Here is an 18,599-nt window from a genome sequence, read left to right on the forward strand (position 1 = left end):
CTCTCTGAGCCAGGGGGGATTGTGGTTCCGGCTGAGGGAGGGGCGCAGGAGGCCCATTGATTTCTGCCCTGGGCTCTCAAATGGCTGTCATGTGGCCATGTCGCCTGACCCCCCGGACTCACCTAGGCCCCGCAATAATGCCTCGACATTGGGAAAAGCCCAGTCCTGACTGATAAATGGCCATGCTGGAGAACCCATGGCAGCCCCTCGTGCATTGCACCAGGGGTTAATCACACTCACTGCTAGTGAACAATGGTGCTTTCTTTCCAGCCTGAATGGGTCTCACTTTGACTTCCAGCCACTGGGCCGCCTTCTACCTTCCTCTGCTGGGGCCCCGTGTTCAGTATTCGTTCCCTGTGTCGCTTCTTCTAGACTGTGATCAAGTCTCCCCCAGCCTCCTCTGGCTGCAAACTCCCACCCGCCCACAGGCCCTCCGGAGTGGCTGTGGCCAGAGGAAGGGATGACCTCACCATGATCCCAGCTGATTAAATACTCCAGCGCTTACGGCATTTACGGCATGTTTCAAGCTGCCAGTAGCAGATTTTCCCCTTCCCACTCAGGTAACCAGCCCAGCCAGGCTCCCCAGCCCAAATGCTCCGTCTCCCCCCAGGGTGATCAGAGGCATGAGAGCGCCTGGAAGCATGTGGGCGGGGAGACTGCGTTGAGCATCTGGACAAAGGGCCATCGGGGTGGGAATGGGAGCACAAACCAGCCGGGACAGAGGGCAGGCACATGCCCCCTAGCGGAGCGGCTCCCCCCAGCAGCTGCCCGCTGCACTGGCCCTCCCGCAGGAAGGGAGCTATTTCAAGGGCCCAAAACGGGAGGGTGGCTGTAGACAGTAGCTCGCAGTCACCCCCCTTTTCACACACACGCTAGGGCTCGCGGCAGCAGGACAAATGATGCTTTGCACGTGTACAGCGGCTGCTTTGGAGAGTCCCACGCCCTGTGCCAAGACGGGTGAACACTGTCCCCAGCGCAAGCTCAGAGGTCCAGGGAGGTGACTCGACTTAGCTCTGCTGACTCCTGCCCCGCACAGACAGGGGTAGTGACAAGAGTAAAAAATGGCCCAAGGGTTCTCCTTCCTCTCGCTGCACTTGGCCAGAGTTCTCCGGTGCCCAGGCACTGGGAGCCCCATGGGGATGCTGCAATGACTCCGACCCTGGGAAGTGCAAGTGCAGTCCCCAGGGTTGTTTGTTCTCTCTAACTTTTTTAATTCCCTGTGCAGAATAAATTTTGTTCTGTGCACCAAGATGTGCACCACCTGTAGCCACACACGGTGCCAGCGGTGGGTGCTCTGCTAATCAGGCTGGGCAGCATTTGACTCTCCTGGGTGGCTACTCAATGGCTCAGCTTCCAGGGAACGCTGGTCCCTATAACTCCATGTAGGCTGGGGTTCATCTCCCCGGCCCGGCCACAGGAAACACCAGCAGCCTCCTCTCCAGCCGCCTGTGGACTTGCTGCATGCGGGGGCTATTTGTTCTTTGTGGCTGCTGAGCCCATGCCAAGATGCAGCCGGGCAGGCCAAGCTGCCGGAAGGTCTGTCGTTCTCACGCCCAGCCAGAAATGGAACACCACCAGCGGGACACGGTTCAGTAACTGGAACGGTTCCCTGGCCACTTAACCCACTGGCTTACGCAGAAAAGGAGCCCGGGGTGGCCTGGCCACTGCCACAAGCAGCTGGTAGGCACTGGTGATGGGGAGAGGAAGGGGCGCCGGGCTCAGGAGAGGTCTGACCGGGACAGAGGGCCCAGCCGCTGGAGAGACTAACGCTCAGGAGACCCGCTGCCCCCAGGACAGTCCGGCTCGGCTAGTGGGACACAGCCCTTCCCCCTCCTCTGTCTCAGGCAGCCCTTTGCAAAGCTCGACTGGCATAAGGAGAGGGGAGGGACTGGCCCAGCGTGGCGCAGGGAGAGAGAAGCAATGGGGCTAGGAGTGGCACCCTCACAGCCGGGCTCCTCTGCTGCCTCTCCCTGGGGCTGGGAGCCAGCGCCCCGGGAGCCGAGGCAGAGCCCTGTGTGGATTCAGAGCGGTGAGGCTGGGTGCCGTGGGGCCCACCCCGGTGCAGTGGCCCCGCTGGGCCTGGAGCTGAAGAGCTGCCTTGGTGACCAACCCCCGCAGCAGTGGCAATGCAGAGCACCTCGCTCTGCGGAGAGCGCAGCCTGGGCCTGATGCTTACAGCAGCCGGGCGACTGGCTGCACAGGCTGGCGCCCAGGCTCCAAGGCACAGGCGTGCGGGACTGCTCCTCCCCGCCCCCAGGCTGCGCTCCCGGGCACGCCAGCCGGGGATGGCGGCTCCTCTCCAAGTGGCCCCGGCGGGGGCCGAGCGGCAGGGCAGTGGCTGGTGACACTTGCCCACGAAGTCAGGGACGTACGGAGCAGGACACAGCGTGGGCACCCGCAGCACAGCCCTTCCTTCCCGCAGCTCTCAACTGAGGGCGGGGGAGCGTGGGTTCCAGGGGGCGACCGCCCAGCCCCCCACTGCTAAGAGGGACAAATGCAGCTGCCAGCCCCCAGCGCGCTGGGCTGGATTCACACTGGCCGTGTCACAAGCACCGCTCTGGTCTGGTGGCTGCCCCGCCCCGCCCCACATCACATCACTGCCCCCTCTGCTGCATGAGCAACACCATTGCCTGCCTCCTCTCGGGCCTGCCCTCGCCCCCCAGGGCAGAGCTGCTAGCGGCTTGCACCCAGCAGTTCACTTCTCCAGCCCCCGAGAGCACCAGGGCAGCTGGTTTTTCTCCGGGCTGCCATGGGTGATTCTCCCGGCTCCGCGCCTGGCTTGAGGAGGCTTTTCATGTATTCCCCAGCCAGCAAGCACGGGAACTTGCTAAGCCCTTTGGCTGCCCTTCCGCCCCCCGTGAGCGGAGTGAAGCTCTCGCCCGAGGCTCGGCAGCACTTGTACCACTAACCCGCGGACACCACCCAGCCAGCCAGGCACCCTCCCGCCCCAAGAGGCAGGGGGAGTCCCCCGCCGCCCGCCTGCTCCCGGGAAGCACTCGGGCCACTTTGGCTCAGCCTCTAGGCTACCGAATCCTGCAGCCACGGGACTTAAAACGGGCAGGCGCATCAGAATAGCTGCAGCCACTTGCACCCAGCCCTACGGGACATTTGCTCAGCTTTTTGCAAGGCACTACCTTTGCCAACAGACCCTCCCTCACCTGGACACGCCAACCACCACCTCCCCTCCCCTCCCCATCCCACGGTCAGACATGGATTCCCGCCCTCCAAGGCCACAGGACTGCTCGAGCACTGCCCCGTGGACAGTGGTGCAGCGACGGAACCCTGCCCATGAACGCTGCACCTCTTCCAACGAGCCGGATACGATTTCTTCTTAAAACACAGAGGAAGAGAAAGGCCCCAGCGCAAAGAATGGTGCCCTGGCAGGGCATGAAGAAAAACTGAATTAAGGCCACTTTAATTCTGAATAAAAACCTCCACAAAGGGGCTCAGTGCAGTTTAACTCATCTACTTTAACTTCACACCTTCAGTTAATTTGGATTAACTTTCTTAAGTGTGCCAGAGTGTAAAAACCCCAAGTTACTTAAATGCAGCTATTGGTCAGGAGAGAGGAAAAGCAGCCACTGTGCCTGGTAGAAATACAACTATGAGGCCAAGTTCTGCTGTGTTGGTTACAGCAATGTGACCTGAGACGAGATTTATTCTGCCTGTACATGGGTGTAGCCAAGCAAAATTTGACCTTTTTAAAAAGTGTCTTCTTCGATTAAATACAAGTAAACAAGTGAGCCTTAAAAAAGAGTCACTTGAGAAGTCTCCAAATGGTACATCATTCCGTGCTTCATCATGCCATGAAATCACTTAATTAAAACTTGGTTTGGGTCAAAACCCAGGGCAAGCAGCATAAACTTTTGTTCCTCTCCGCTTGCAGTGGGACGTCAGGGCACCCTCCAGTGCCAAGAACTGTACTTTTTTGTGTTGACTTTTATGTTTTGCTCCAAAGCATTTTGTCAGCGGCTAACAGCTGCAATTTGCACTAAGATACTGTATGTTATTAAAAAAACCCAGCAAGCCATGCAAACGTCAGTCGGAGATGCAATTCATGCCAGAGACCATATTAAATTCTTCCCATTAACGGAAATGACAGAACATTTATAGTCTGAAAACTAGAGGGATGTCAAAAACATTAAGTCTGATACTATTAAAGGACAATGAAAAAGCACAAGAGCAGAGAATATTCTCTGTAGACGGGGACGTGTTTACTGAACATACCCTACAGAAAGGCTCAGGCTCACTGGAGTAGTGATCATGTTACTAAAAAGAGAGGACAGAGTCTGTGTCTTGTGTAACTCCTGGGCTGTGCCAGGCAGCCGATTGACTCTCAGAGGGGAGAGAAGGGCCTGTCTGATCATCACACGAGGCCATTCTTTAAGGCAAAGAGGCATGTCAGACTTTCCACAATTAGCTCACAGATCTCAGGTTGGAGGAAGCGGGACATGAAAGATGAAAACTACCACACACTCCAAGATGAAAGGGAAAGCAGAGTTCCTCGCTGACTAGCGTCTCTTCTTCTCGAGCACCAGTGGTGCTCAAGCCAGCATGAATTAATCCAAGTTAATTTGAAAAGGAAAATGTAAACTCCATTACAAGTTTTCTTTCTTTTGTAGCAGCGTTCTCTTAGATGGGGACGTGGGCTTTTCCAGCTGGGGAACACTGATTCCTAGTACCAGCCCCTTGGTTTTCAGAGATGAAGGGAACCAGACTTAAGAGAGCTCGTTCACTTCTCAGCCCCCAAACTGAGTGGCTAGCGAGCTTGCACTCTCATCATGGTCCCCAGCCGCAGCAAGGTCCCCGTTTCCATTTGGAGACCCTGTCATTCCCCCTCGTTGCTCCCATTAGCTAGCATAGCCTGCAAAGCAGCTTACTGAGGCGGCTGCTCCAGAGCTAGGGACTCGTGAGCGCCCTTGAGTGCAGAACTGCCACCAAAACTGAGCCCTGGAACCCGACAGATCAGTTCCGATGGCGGTGGTTCCTTGTAAGGAGCGCGGGATGGCTCCTGTGGATCAGAGAGAGGAAGGCTCTCTCCTACGTACGCTATGCTGGAAATACCCTGAGATTTCCCCAGGCGGCTCCCCCAGGGTAATCTCCTCCCTCCCACCTGCTTGTATTGAAGAGCAGCCACCAGTAAAACCAAGCCACCGTGGCTCCTGAACGTTAGTGGCTGTGGAAATAACCCAGCCACGCAGGCCCAAAGGACGAGCCCGCAGCGTTGGGAGAAGCATGTTTCCACGGGAAGCCCTGCAAGCTCTTGGCTTCCTGCCTCCACAGCAGGGTCTACGCACTCCCCTCCGTTTGATTCTGCACTCCAGAAAAGCGCCGGCGAGCTCTAGCACTGTCGAGCCTGGCGCAGCAGCGTGAGCGCCCATCGCACACGCGGCTGGGCGGGTCTCTCACCCTGCTGGGGAAAGGCGGCTGGCGGAGGGCAGAAGCCCAGCCAGGCTAGGAGGGTGGGCAGGGAAGACGTTGCCTGAGGCATTACTCACAATGCTCCGCATCGTCTTATCCCCGCCGCTGAAGGTCACGGCCAGCATGGAGGCGCACTCCTCCGCGTAGAAGGGTCTGTTCCCCTCCTCGTCCACCGCGCCTGGGGGAAAGCGAAGGAGACATCACGCTCCAGGGGCCGCTCCCCCCCCGGGGCGGCCGCTGGACTTGTCACGCGGAGGAGGCGGCCGTGGCGCGCTCCTGGCAGAGACGGCCTCGCGTATCGACGCACCACCCGCCTGGGCGTGGCGGCCCCCAGAGGAGCAGGGCACCAGCTACAATGTGGCCCGGAACGGACTTCGCCCACACACGTCTCACCCTCTCGGCCACCCTGCCCAGGGCCCCGGGACAGGCATGGCCACGCCGCCCTCGGCCCTCGCCAGGCTTCGGTGGGAGCAGCGGGCCGGCTCCTCGGAGCGTAATGCTCTATTGGCTGTTCCAAACAGCTCCCGGGCACCCTCTTTGGGCCAGTTAGCCCATGGCCCTGTGAAGACTGGGGCCCAGACGGGAATGGGGGGCTCCCAGCTGAGTTCCATGGGTAGGAGCAGGCAGGCTCTCACGGTGCTGGGAGGCAATGCGGATTGCCAGCAAGCCACAGCCGGGAACCTGCTGGCAGCCAAGAAGGGGGAAGGAGATGGGCCCAGGAGGGGATCCCTCGTGACATGGACAATCCCGAATGCTCCTGAATTCTGAGCAGTGTTCAGCAGCCTGAAGACAGACTCACCCAAAGCAAGACACTGTAAGTTACCTTCCAGCTTTCGCCAGCCACTAGCTGGCACATGCCCGCACACAATACGGGCAAGTGTAAACAGCCTTCTCGGCCAGCGCACAGCAAACGTCAACTCAAGCAATTTCCTTTCCCTCCCTAGATGGTCTCTGCTCCACGCATCCGTCCCCGTGAAACACGGTTCTCACGTTCCGGGCACTAGCCCCCAGCGGCCAGAACCCTAATCCCAGTCCTGCAAGGGGCCCGGTTCAGCAGCAGGAGAGTGGGGAAAAACTGCCCCCAGGCATGACAGCAGATCACCATCCGTGTGCTAGACTGTAACACGGCTATCTCCCATGCACGCTGCTTGTGGAACACGGGCCCTGTGCGTTCGGCCATCACAAGGTGCTGTTGCACGGCTATGTAGATACTAGGGATGTTAAATAGCGGTTCACTGAATAGTCAAGTAGCCTCATGAATTCTTATCGGTTAGTCGACTGTTCTCTAGTCCCCGGGGGCGGGACCGGCAGCAGTGCAGGGTGCCAGTTGGGAGCTCCTCTCCGAAGGGAGCCAGTTTAAAAACGAGCTCCTCTTGGGACCGGCTGCCTGCCCGCCCTGCTCCTAATACACTTTCAATGCAGAGCTGCAGCGGGGGTAGGTCCCAGACTCGGCGTGAGCCAGAACTGAGCCAGGCTGCTAAAAAATTGACTGGTTGGGGGGGGGGGGGGGGGAGCAAGCAAGCAGACTATAGCATTAACCTATGAGCTTTTTCTTGACTCCGCTATTCCATCCCCATTAGATACAAGCACTGCTCGCGGGGCCGGGCGGCCGTACATCCCATCCCACAAAGACACCCTGTTCTAGAGCCCTGCAGCAAACACGGGCTCTGCCTGGCCTCACGGAAGATGTTTCCACAAACATTTACCATATTAAGCCTCATTTTAATCAGCGAAGTGCCAGCAGAAGACAAGAAGCAGAGCTCTCAGCCTGTGATGTTGCTCAGCAAATTTTTTATCCATAGCCTCATGAGCAGAGAACCACCACCATGAAGAATCTTCTGCCTTTCCCTCCCCAGGACACAGGAATATCTTGGCTATTCAACGGAATGGGAAAATCCCTCTCCCACACAGGTCTTACTAAGTCGCCCTTCACAACATTCGTCACCCTGCCATGTGTGACGCAGGCAAGTTCCTGCCCTGCTGGAGCCGGGGAGAGCGATGCCCTGGAAGTGCACGTAACGCCCATGCCAGAGGCTGCAGAGCCAGCCCCGGCAGGTGCTCCCGGTCCCTAGCCCCACGTGCCTTTCCGTAGCCTGGCCTGACTTCCTGGCCGCGAAGTCACACGCGGGGCAGCCTGACCTCTCGCCTGCGGGGGGAGTTTCAGTCCCTCAGCCGGCCGGAAAGAAACAAAACCGCGCAATGGAAGGGAGGCAGGCCAGGGAGGCGGGGGGGGGGGATGGACACACACCCCGGCAACGGCTCCGTAGTGGTGCGTTCTGCAGCAAGAGCCCCGCGTTCCATGCGCTGTCTCCCTCCTGGCCCTGCAGTCGCTACAGTCCAGGACAAGCCATCAGTCCCGGAACTACTCACATGCTGCACCCGCACCGAGCCAGGCGTGGGGGGCGAGGAGCGGAAACCCCACACGGCAGGGATGCTGGGGCAACAGAGGCTCCCGGCGAGCCATAAAGGGACTCGTCCAACAGCAGCGCGCTAGACGTGGTTCGGGGGTCCCAGGAAGCCCACGATGGGACCGCGTCTGCTCTCGGGCCCTTGCCCCCACCTTCCCCCGGTAGTGGGTAGTCACATCTGGGGAAGCGCTAGGAGGGGCTGCAGTCAGACCGGGCAGGGTGCCATGCCAGGGAGTGGAATTTCACACGGCTTGGGCAGGCCCTGCTGTCAAGGCTCCCCACAAACGAGCTGCATCTGCCTCGGACAGAGCTCCCGGCAGGGTCTGGACCTCTGGACGCCGGAACCCGCCGATTTCCGAACGGGATGCCGGGGGTGGGCGATACCAGCTTCCTTGGGCAACTGTACCAGTTGAGCAGGCAATGCCTGTGGGTGCCCACTGCCTCCTGTTCAGCCACTCGCACGCCAGCCTGTCCCGGGGGTGGTCAGGAACCAGGGCTGGGGGCAAAACCCTGAACGGCTCAGTCTGGCGTCATGGCTCAGCGGTTTCTACCAGAGCGGCGGCCGTTTGGCACGGTGGGGGTTACTGCACGATTCAGCACCAACAACTCTCAGTGCCCAGGGATCACGCGGGCGACGGCCGGAAGGAAACTGGACCCACACGGGCTGCTAGCCATGGAAAGATACGAGGGGGAAGAGCTGCTTTCTGCTACTGTGTCCGATTTCACCCGCCCACACACGGCTTTTGCCCTACTGAAGCCAAGTTAGATGTTTCCTGAAAAAGGGAAAAACGTCTCCATTCCCGGCTTTGAAATTCACTCTCCAGGGACGGCAGGAGGGCTTCCGCCGAGCCCTCCCACCAGCACCTCGGCTCTAAGGCCCTGCAGCCAGGTGGACTGTGCTCAGACCTAACGGGCAGTGCCAATCCAGCCCCTTCAGTGCCCGCGCAGGCAGGGCTGGCGGGGCTGTTACCTATGGTGACGGTGTAGATGGAGTTGGCGTAACCATCGTAGTTGCAATTGTCATTGTGCTGCCCTCCGTTGCCGCTGGCCACCACGAAAATGCTGCCAAAGCCCCTGCGGCCGGCAATCACCCCGTGTTGCAAGGCAGCCTGGGGAAGAGAGAATCCACGTCACTGCCCCAGAGCCACTTTGCAGGTTCCTGTTACCCAGGTGTAACGGCGCAACCGCAGCCCGAAACCCCCACCCTGCTGCACCTGGGGGCCTTTGCACCAGCAAACGCTGGGCCGGCGCCGGGCTCCGGGCCAGAGGATGAAGCTCCACTGAGCCTGCTTGCCCGGCTCCGAACTCAGCCAACCGGATCTACGCCGAAGAGCTTCCTCACCCCGCTGCCCATAATTCTCGGCTCCCTCTCTGCCGAGCTGAATGACGTGCCGCTCGCTCACGTGTCCCCTGCCGCGCCGGCTGGAGACGGGCGCTCGTCTCAAACCTGGATCTGTGCAACATCCGCAAGCAGCACCCAGGCTCCTACCCAGAGGTGGCTGCACTTCCAAAGGCACATGCAGTGGCCCGAGGGAAGGGTGAATTGCACGGACCACTCTACGTGCTAGGAAACCGGGTTGTGGCACTTAAAGCTGGGACTTGGGTGTCAATAGGCTTAGGCTACAATTCCCAGCTCCCCGTGTGACCAGTCATAACCGCTGTGCCTCCATTTAGCCAAGTAGGTAGCAAGGATACCTCCTCCGACCTCCCAGCAGCGGTGCGAGGCTGCCTCTCAGAGGCATTTTGAGCTCTTTGGATGAGATGTGCTAAAGAAGTGACACGTAGCTACTAGAGGCAGGGTCCCGGCGTGCTTTAGAATGGATTTCACCCCCCCCCCCCGCCATCATTTAACACAAGCAGCTACCGGTGGTGCAAAGCAAAAAACGGAGCAGATTTTGGCCTCCAGGGAAAGCCACCTTGGGCATTGGCAGAGCTCCGGCTGGGATCAGCTTTTCTGCTGCAGAGAGAGACTGACTAGCTGGGTTTGTAGCTTCTGCTCCTCTGCAAAGCGCCCCCCCCCCCCCCTCGGCCACATGCATTTCTGACTCCTCTGTCTAGTGTAGCACTCAGCCTTGCTAACGCTGCCTGGAAAGCATCTTTTTTGCAGCCCGGAACCTCTGTCTGCATTTCCCATGGGCCACCCCCATGCAAAGGGCACGTGTGTGATGGAAGTGGGCAAGCGCCAGACACGGCTGTAAGTAGCATCTGCCTCTCCTGGCTGCTCCTGAGCAGGGTCAAGGGCAAGGCCCTTTCAAAAAGCCCCTCGGAGAACGTTTGTTCCGGGTCAGTCTCTCCAGCTGCACGGCCAGCTGCAGACCAGAGCTGGTCTCGGCCTTCGGAGAGGCCTGCGAATGCTGGGTAAGAATAAATGAACAGGCCCAACCGGAATCCCTTTGGAACCATGATGTGATAGAGACATATGCTGTATCCGTGGCACCGCGCTGCAGGGCGAGTGTCGCTCTGCGGTTACAGAACTACGGCAAAGGCGCTGCACAGCGAGCAGTGTGAACGGTGGTAGGGGAGAGCAAGACACGAGCCGTGCTGCTCAATTTTTAGGTGAGTACTGCAAAGGAGGCATTGCCTAGCTGAGCCCATCACTGCAGGCTCCAGGCATCACACGCACCACAAGCAGCAAAGGGTGAAGGCTGTCAGTGTTCTCCAGTGCCCCTCGGTTACGTGCATTTCTACGGGCTGTTCTGAAGAAAGGGCTTTGGAAGGGGCAAAGACACTTTCAGAGGGCTGCCTGGGCAGAGAGGAGGGATGTGCCCATCCCAGTCTCCAAGGGCAAGGAGTTCCACAGCTCCACTCGCAGCCGCAGCCTCCCACGTGCTTCCCCAAGGAGCGCTGCACACTTTCACCACGATGGCCACAGGACCCCCTCAGCCACACGCAGATGGGCCCTGGTCCCGAAGCCGCTGAAGCCAACGGGAATAGCTCCCCTGACTCCAGTGTGCTCTGGATTAAAACTGGGGGCTTGACCCTGACACTCTTACTCTAGCTGTTCCGGCTGCTGCTGGAGAGCCGGGGTCATCTGGCCCCCAGCAGACCGTAATCCTGCTCGGCTGCCTGTTAACTCTGCCAGGTCTCTGGATAGCGCCATCACCCCTTGCACGCGAGGACGTTCCCAGGGCTGTGGGTTTTGGGGAAGCCAGCCGGGCCCTGGGCGCACGGGGGGAGAGCTAGCGCGCAGCAGGCTGGGAGAAATGCTGATTGAGTGGAAGCCGAGAGCATCAGCATCTCAGTGAGGTGCTAGGGCCAGAAAGGGGCCAGGCCGCAGGCTGCACGGGCGTGAGCAGCCTGGATCCTGCCAGGATTTTCCGGGGGTTGTTCCAGGTGCTGCTTGGACAAACCCACAGCCCCAGGGACGTCCTCGCTTGCAAGGGGTGATGGTGCCATTCAGAGACCTGGCAGAACAGCTAGGCTGGGGAGAGGGAAGGGAGCCCCTCCAGCTGCTAGGTGGGTTCACCCACAAATCACTCCTTCCTTCTTTTCCCTTCCAGCCCCCTCCTGCTCCTAGGCAGGGCACCGTGCGACACCTGCCCATGCCCCTCCAGAGCCATGTCCCCTGCCGTTTCTCCCACTCCTCGGGGGCTAGTGTCCCGTATGTGTTCCCGGGCTCTCTCAGTGGTGCCCCAGCTGCTAATAGCAAAGCTATTCAGTACTGCAGGACTGAGTCTCCATTCGGCCACTTGGAGTCTTATTGCCCAGAGAAGCACTTTCCCTGGGACCGCCACGTCACCAGCCCAGCAGCCGCCCTCCCTGAGGGAACGCCGTGTCTCCCCGTGGCAGGGTGACCTCACGTGGACACTGGGGCCACGCAAGGGCTCGCTGCACCACAGGGCAGTCCCCTCTGGCTCTGGCCTTTAGGCAAACCGAGAATTGCAGGCTGCAGCCTGGCCCAGCACATCCCAGGCCAAGGGTCACCCTGGGGCTGGCTCGGCGTTTTATACCTTTCCTAGCTGGTGAGGGCCATCCACAGTTTTGCCATCGTCATCCGGACCCCAGCTGTGAAGAGAGACACCACGAAAAGCTAAATGAGAGTCCACAGTGGGACGCTGCTGCAAAAAAAGCAAACGTGGTTCTGGGCTGCTTCAACAGGCGTGAGGTGGGCCAGACACGAGAAGTCATTCTTCCGCTCCGCTCTGTGCTGGTCAGGCCTCAGTTGGAGTCGTGTGTCCAGTCCTGGGCACCACATTTCCGGAAAGATGGAGAAACTGGAGAAGGTCCAGAGAAGAGCAACGAGAATGATGAAAGGTCTAGAGAACATGAGCCATGAGAGAAGACTGAAAGAACTGGGCTTGTTTAGTTTAGAAGAGAGACCGAGAGGGGACGTGAGAGCGGTTTTCAAGTATCTAAACGGGTGTACCTAAAGGAGGAAGGGGAAAAATTGTTCTCCTTGGCCTCTGAGGACAGGACACGCAGGAAGGGGCTTAAACTGCAGCAAGGAAGGTTTAGGTTGGACATTAGGAAGAACTTCCTGCCTGTCAGGATGGTGAAACACTGGAATAAATTGCCTGGGGGGGGTTGTGGAATCTCCATCACCGGAGAGATTTAAGGGCAGGTTGGACAGACCTCTCTCAGGGATGAGCTAGACGAGTGTTTCTCAACCAGCGGTCTGAGTATCCTTTGGGGTTCTCGAGAGGCGTCTGGGGGGTGCATCAACACAACGGAAATTTGGAGAAAACTGAATTTTTGTTTTAAGTTTTACAGAGTTTTATTATTTTTGTACTTTTTCCACCCAAAAATTTCATGGCCCGCCCGGATATGATTAAGTTGTTTAAACAAATGTGTTGCAATGTAGAAACTGTGTGTCTGAAAACTGTGGGCATGGGGGGAGAGGGGGGGAGAGGCAGGGGGAGGAGGTATTTATCATTTTTTTTAACGGGTACTTTATTAAAAAAAAGGTTGCGAAACACCGGTCTAGACAGTGCTGGGCCCTGCCGTGAGGGCAGGGGACTGGCCTCGTTGACCTCTTGAGGTCCCTGCCAGTCCGAGTGTTCTGACTCTACAGAAAGACGCAGCCACCCTGGGACGCTGCTTCCAACTCCAGTTGCCCCCTGGCGGCAGAAGAATCCACACCACAAACACAGCCGCTGAGCAGGGGGGTCCAGGCAGCCTGGGCATGGCCCTGTCCGGAGCAGTCAGGAGCTAGCCATGTGGACACGGGCTTGGCCTGCATCTCTCTGGCTGTGCAGACTCCTGGAAAGGCCGGGGCAGGAGAGCTAGGAAAGCTTCGCTCCGAGGCAGGCCCAAGCCCGTGTCCCTGTGCTAGCTCCTGCCTGCCTTCCAGAGAGGGCTTCGCAGGGACGGCACGGAGCCCCCTGCTCAGCGCTGGTGTTCGTGGCGTGGATCCTCTGCTGCCAGCACGAGACACGCCACGTGGCTTAATAAAAACTCAGCCCCGGGGTTGACACCAGGAGTCCCTGGCTCTTCCCACCGGGCCCCAAGCCGGAAGCTCAGGATAGGATGGGAAGGGCAGAGGCGTGGGCCGGCACACAGAGCAACACACTCGAGCCAGGGCACCAGGACCCTGCCCTGACCTCTGAGCTTCCTCTCTTCCTTCCGAGCCCTTTGAGCACAGGTGGCTGGAAAGTGCTGCTGCGTCTCCCTGGGCCAGACAGCAGGAGAACAGCGCCTCTGGGCCAACCAGCCTTGCGCACAGGGAGCCGCGTCTTCCAGCACTTCCATCTCATGGAAACGTGGGCCCGCAAGGAACAGGGGCTGGGGTATGGTGCCCATGGAAGAGCCGCTCCACCAGCGTGGGAGACAAGGGCAGATGCTGGCGCGGAGGGAAGGGGGCAGCAACCCCGTACCACTCAGCCCCTGCTGAGATTCTGCCAGGCACCCGGGCAGGGAGCCCAGCACTGGGCTCTGTACCAGAGCAGCCGCCCCACGTTCTCTGGCAGGACCTGCCCGCGCTCTCGGCTCACCTGCAGCTGTAGATGTCATTGATCTGATAGTGCTTGTTGAACGCGATGGCCTCCATACTGTCCGTGAGGGGGCCGTCCAGGACTCGGATGCCTGCACAGCAAAGGACAATTAGCGCTTCTGGAATGGGCCAAGTTAGCCGTAAAACCAGTGTGAACCAAAATCTGCCCGCCGGCCCTCGACTTAATGCCAATAGACACTTGGCCATCTAGAGCACCTTCCGTCCACGGATCGGCCTCCACGCAGGGCAGAGACGTGGATTTACGCTCTCACCTCCTCTGCGAGGGACAGATGGGGAAACCGAGGCAGAGAGAAACAAAGTGTCTTGCCAGACAGAGGTCACCCTGGCCGAGCTGAGAGTAGACCCTGGCCCCATGGCTTAATCTACAAGTCTATTCTTCCTAGTGCACTATGCTAGATAAGCTCCACTTCCCAATGGCAGTAACCAAAGCCCAGCCAGGCAGTACACACTAGAGAGGGGCCTTAGCCATGCACACCTGCCCAGGGGCTGCGCAGGGGCCGCGAGGGACAGGGACAAGGACTCCAAGGAACAGAACTAACGCTGCAGGAGCACAACTGATTTTTAGTCTCCTCTTGCAGTCCCGTGGTCTCCCTATTCCGGGGACATTTGGATTCATCATAAGGAGAGCACCGCCATCTGCTGGACAAGCGGACACGCAGGGCTATTACGTTCACAGACACCCAACGGACATGTCCGTACTGCCTGTGGCCATCTGCATCAGCCAGCTGGGGTCATGGCTTGGACTGCAGGGATATGCAACATCAGTACAGAGCAAAGTTCCCTCGAATTTTTCCCTTCGCGGTGGAATACATTTTGTTATGTGCACCAAGGCATGTGCAGAGGTGCACCACCAGTAGAAACACATGATGCCAGCTGTGGGTGCTGTGGTTGCTCTGCTCATCAGCTGGGCACCTGAATTTATCCTGGGGGGCCACCCGGGCACTCAGCTTACAGGGAACACTGGTGGAGAGTCCAGGTTGCGGGCCTACATTCTCTCAGCGCTCACTGAAATCAATGGGTGTCACGGTGGTTTTAGTCCCTACCCAAACCCAAAGGATAACAGGAACCTTTCTTTGCACAGAACACGTGTCCAGCCACGGCCTGTGGAGACAAAGGGCTAGGGGAATGCTCGGGCCTGCTGGGGGCTGGCACCCGCTTCGTTTCACTGGCATGAAAAGGGCTCTGGGAGCCAGACCGCTGGGTGGGATCCCTGCACCCGAGCGTGGGTTTCTCCAAGGCTCATGTCTGCCCCAGCAAAGCCCAGGGAGCTTTTGGGTCAGATCTGTGCGTGGCTGCACCAATGTCCCGGGCAAGACCCACCAGCTCACACCTGCCTGGGGCGTGGGGAGGCTCACACTACGGAGCCGCAGGGGCACAGCCACTTTCACCGCTCCACCGGAACCGGACTTTCTGCAAACCACACAGCCCGTCAGTTGCGCTGGCTGATCAGGCTGGTTTCCTGCACAAGGCCACGAGCGCACCAGGCGCCAGTGTAGCCGCCATAGGCGCCGAGGGAGCAGGCAGGACTGGGACCCTCTGGCAGATGCGAGGAGGACACCGTTTCAGAGAAGGACACTGGGGTGCAGGCGCTCAGAGGAGCTTCCCAAACATAAGCCCAACTTGCACCTTCTAGCAATGGGGCCACGCGAAACCCCAACATCCAAACACCCCAAGCCTCTGGGGCCGAGGAGTCAGCACGGATCTTTCTCTTGCAATCCGCATCCAAACCAACAACAGACTGACTGGGCTGTAACTCGCCAACCTGCCTCAGACAGCATGGCAGGGGAGCCAAGGCAACACACGCCCATCGAACCCTCCCTCCCTGAGGCAGGGGGGCAGCGTACCTGCAATGCGGCTGCCATAGGCAACGCCCACGGCACAGAAGCCGTTGTTTGGGACAGCTGCGATTTCTCCAGCACACCGGGTCCCGTGGTGGTTCCCGTTTTCTGCGTCAGGGTAGGGCATAGGGTCAGGGTCATTGGAGTTCAAGTCATAGCTGCCTTCGGGGCTCTGAAACAGACCCACAACTGTAGCTCAGAGGTCTCCCTTCTTTGGAGAAATCAACAGTTAGTCTCTTCCCAGGCCTGGAAAGCATGGGCTGAAAGCCTAGAGACAGCAGAGGCAGGGCCCATGTGGGTTAGCGACCAATCCCCATTCCTCATCGCCAACACTGGGCAGTGGACTGGGGAAGCCAAATGTAAAGACATTGAAGCACCTAGAAAACACGCCCTCCTCCCCAGCCCAGCCAGCGTCCTCTCCCTGCCCTGCTGTTAGCGGGGCCTACTTCTCTCTCCGATCGCCAGCTCCCGATTTACACCTGCCCCAGCCTCCGAGGCCCCCGGTTTCCATTCTCTCTCCACGCACAAGCCAGATAGGGATGGCAACACAGAGCCGGCGGGCCCCTGCCACGGCACCCAACACTCTGGCACAGGAACCAGGGGGCCTGAGCGTTTGAGGTTTTACAGGCATCTTCCGAGCCACTGCTGGGACACTCGTCCCTCGCCCGCAGCTGCTCTCTGCCCGGCCTGCCTGTGGAGACAGGGAACGTCGGCAGTGCCCAAAGCCTGCGGCCCCTCGCACCCAAGAGAGACACAACGGCCACACCTGCACGCAGAGGCCAGGGACCCTCATTTCACCCGGCGGCAGAGAGCAGAAGGCAGCAAACGCGGCTGCCACCTCTCCCGTGCAGGCGAGGAAAAGCTCCTTCCCGGAGAGCTGGCCTGGCCACGCCTCCCTGCCTGAGGGAGCAGCTCTCCGGACGGGCACCTCACTCCGCGTGCCCACGGCTGAGCAGCTGGGAACAGCAGGCCCCGGACATCTGCTGCTCGCTGGCTGTGCGGGCAGTGCTCACGTAGCCTCCTGCACACCCGGATACATGCCAGGCCCTTCCGCTCCTCTGATTCCACCCCCTGACCCTTCCCTCTGACGGGGCAGGACTAGCATCACAGGCCCACCAAGGAAGGGCTGAGGAACAGGCAGAGGGGGCAACTGCCCAGGGCCTGGTGATTCAGAAGGGCCTGGTGACTCAGCCCCGGAGCCCAGGCGGCACACTCCGGGCGCACTCACGTAGTTTGGCTGTATATCTCGGACGGTGTGCTGCACCCCATCGTCCACGACCACGACGGTCACCCCCCGGCCGGTGACGTTCCGCTCCCACACACCCGTCACATTGATGTCCTTTCCCGGGCTCCTCCGGTTGTTCTGCGCGCCGGCAGGGAGAAGCAGGGGTGAGCAAGCAGAGCGGGGAAGGAGGGTCAGCATGCACGGGGGAGGACAGGAGCAGTTGCTCACAGCCCTGGTTTGGGCAGGGGCGTGACGCTGATGCCTGGGCTTTGCAAGCGGCCTCAGGACTTCCCGGGACAACGCGCACCTATGGCTCCCAGCGACCGGCTGGAGCTGCGGGTGCCGGCGCTCCCAAACGAATGAAGACGAGCAGGCCCGAGGCTGGTACCTATTCCCTGCTGCAGAAGGAAGGCTGGGACTCCCACCCCAGCCTGACTCCCGCACAACGCTCTGGCTGGCCCCACTGAGGTTCGTGTTACTCCTGCCGCCTCCCCGCCCCAGTAAGAATCAGGACCGGTCAGTTTCTACGGGAGCAGCCCCCCCCTCCCGTGCATGCTGACCCTCCTTCCCCGCTCTGCTTGCAGGGTCGCCAGCCCCAGCAGATGGAATGACACCCTGCGGAGCACCCCCGGTCCAGGGGACTGCGTCCAAGGATGGGAGGGAGTTCTGTGCCCTGCGTGCCTAGCGAGCCAGCCAGGGGCCCAGCCACGGCAGTGGTCCGGCAATACAGGAACTGGGCCAGACAGTGCCTCTGTTTCTAGGAGTTTGTTGATGGGCGAAATCCCCTCATCCTGCCAGAGGCTGTTCTCCCTCCCTCCCCCACTTCCCAGGGCCCGCCCGGCAGCTCTGCAGCCTGCCCAGAGCAGTGGCCGGATCCCACAGCCGCCAGGACGGGAAGGACACTCACCAGATGCCACTGCTGGGGGTATTTGGGGTCATTAAAGTGCAGGCTGCGTTTGGAGCGCTTCAGAAGCTTCTGCTCCGAGTGCCACCGCACGCTGTCGTGCTGTGCAAATAAAGCCTCTACCGATCTCCTTATTGCTTCAGTGCCTCGCTCGCGCTGCCCACTTGCTTGGTGGGTGAAGAGGTAATGGCCCTTCAACTCCCCAATCCGGCCCAGGTTCACCAGGCCTCCCGTCCTGGCCAGCTCATCCGCCTGTTGCTCCAGCTCCTCCTCGCGGGAGGCCAAGCCCTCGGGCACGTTCAGGTGCACTGCCCAGGTTAACGCCCCAGAGCCGTGAGGCAGCTCCTGGGTCCTAGCCCCAGGGAGGAGTTCTGTACCGTGTGCAAGTCCATTTGGCGACAGCAAGGGAATGCAGGCTGGAACCAGCCAAAGGCACGTGCGGATACACAGCGAGGCCTCCATGACCGCACTCCATAGTGGCCCCTTCCTCCTCCAATGCAGCATCAGACAAGCGAGCTGTGGAGAGCCAGGACAGAGTGAGCACCCTTCCCTCAACCCACTCCGAACACGGGCTTCCCCCCGGGCCCAGTCTGACCCAAAAAGCCGCCCTTGGAGAAACTCTCTCTTAAAACACAGCCAGGGCGCTGCAAAGCCCCCTGGTGCAGCTGGCTCCGAGAGAAGGAGCGCCCTTGTGTTTGTGGACACAGGCAGTGTGCTGGCTCTCCCTGCTGGTCACCTCTCCCGTAACGCTAGATTTGGAGCTGAATGCGCCACACCCAGCCCCGGAGACAATATCCAGGCAGCTGGCAGCCACGAACCCACTTTGGGTAAGCGGAATTACTGCTTGCCAGAC

At 59.6% G+C, this 18,599-nt stretch overlaps 1 protein-coding gene across 2 annotated transcripts in view; it reads right to left on the minus strand.

Moving 5' to 3' along the window:
• PCSK7 (proprotein convertase subtilisin/kexin type 7) overlaps window positions 1-18,599 on the minus strand; it is a 39,802-nt gene that overhangs the window by 14,969 nt on the left and 6,234 nt on the right. Inside the window, exons 2-8 of one of the 2 annotated variants that reach the window (XM_075909336.2) lie at window positions 17,750-18,262; window positions 16,846-16,980; window positions 15,624-15,789; window positions 13,760-13,850; window positions 11,780-11,834; window positions 8,800-8,938; window positions 5,499-5,599 (exon numbers count right to left, since the gene is read on the minus strand). In XM_075909336.2, coding sequence (XP_075765451.2) covers window positions 5,499-5,599; window positions 8,800-8,938; window positions 11,780-11,834; window positions 13,760-13,850; window positions 15,624-15,789; window positions 16,846-16,980; window positions 17,750-18,250 — 1,188 coding nt within the window. In that variant the 5' untranslated portion in view covers window positions 18,251-18,262. Of the gene's footprint in view, window positions 1-5,498; window positions 5,600-8,799; window positions 8,939-11,779; window positions 11,835-13,759; window positions 13,851-15,623; window positions 15,790-16,845; window positions 16,981-17,749; window positions 18,263-18,599 lie in introns of those variants that run through there. The other variant, XM_075909337.2, reaches the window with a different exon arrangement.

The sequence above is a fragment of the Pelodiscus sinensis genome, chromosome 25 (assembly GCF_052426305.1).
Source record: "Pelodiscus sinensis isolate ZL-2025 chromosome 25, ASM5242630v1, whole genome shotgun sequence".
Taxonomy (NCBI): Eukaryota; Metazoa; Chordata; order Testudines; family Trionychidae; genus Pelodiscus; species Pelodiscus sinensis.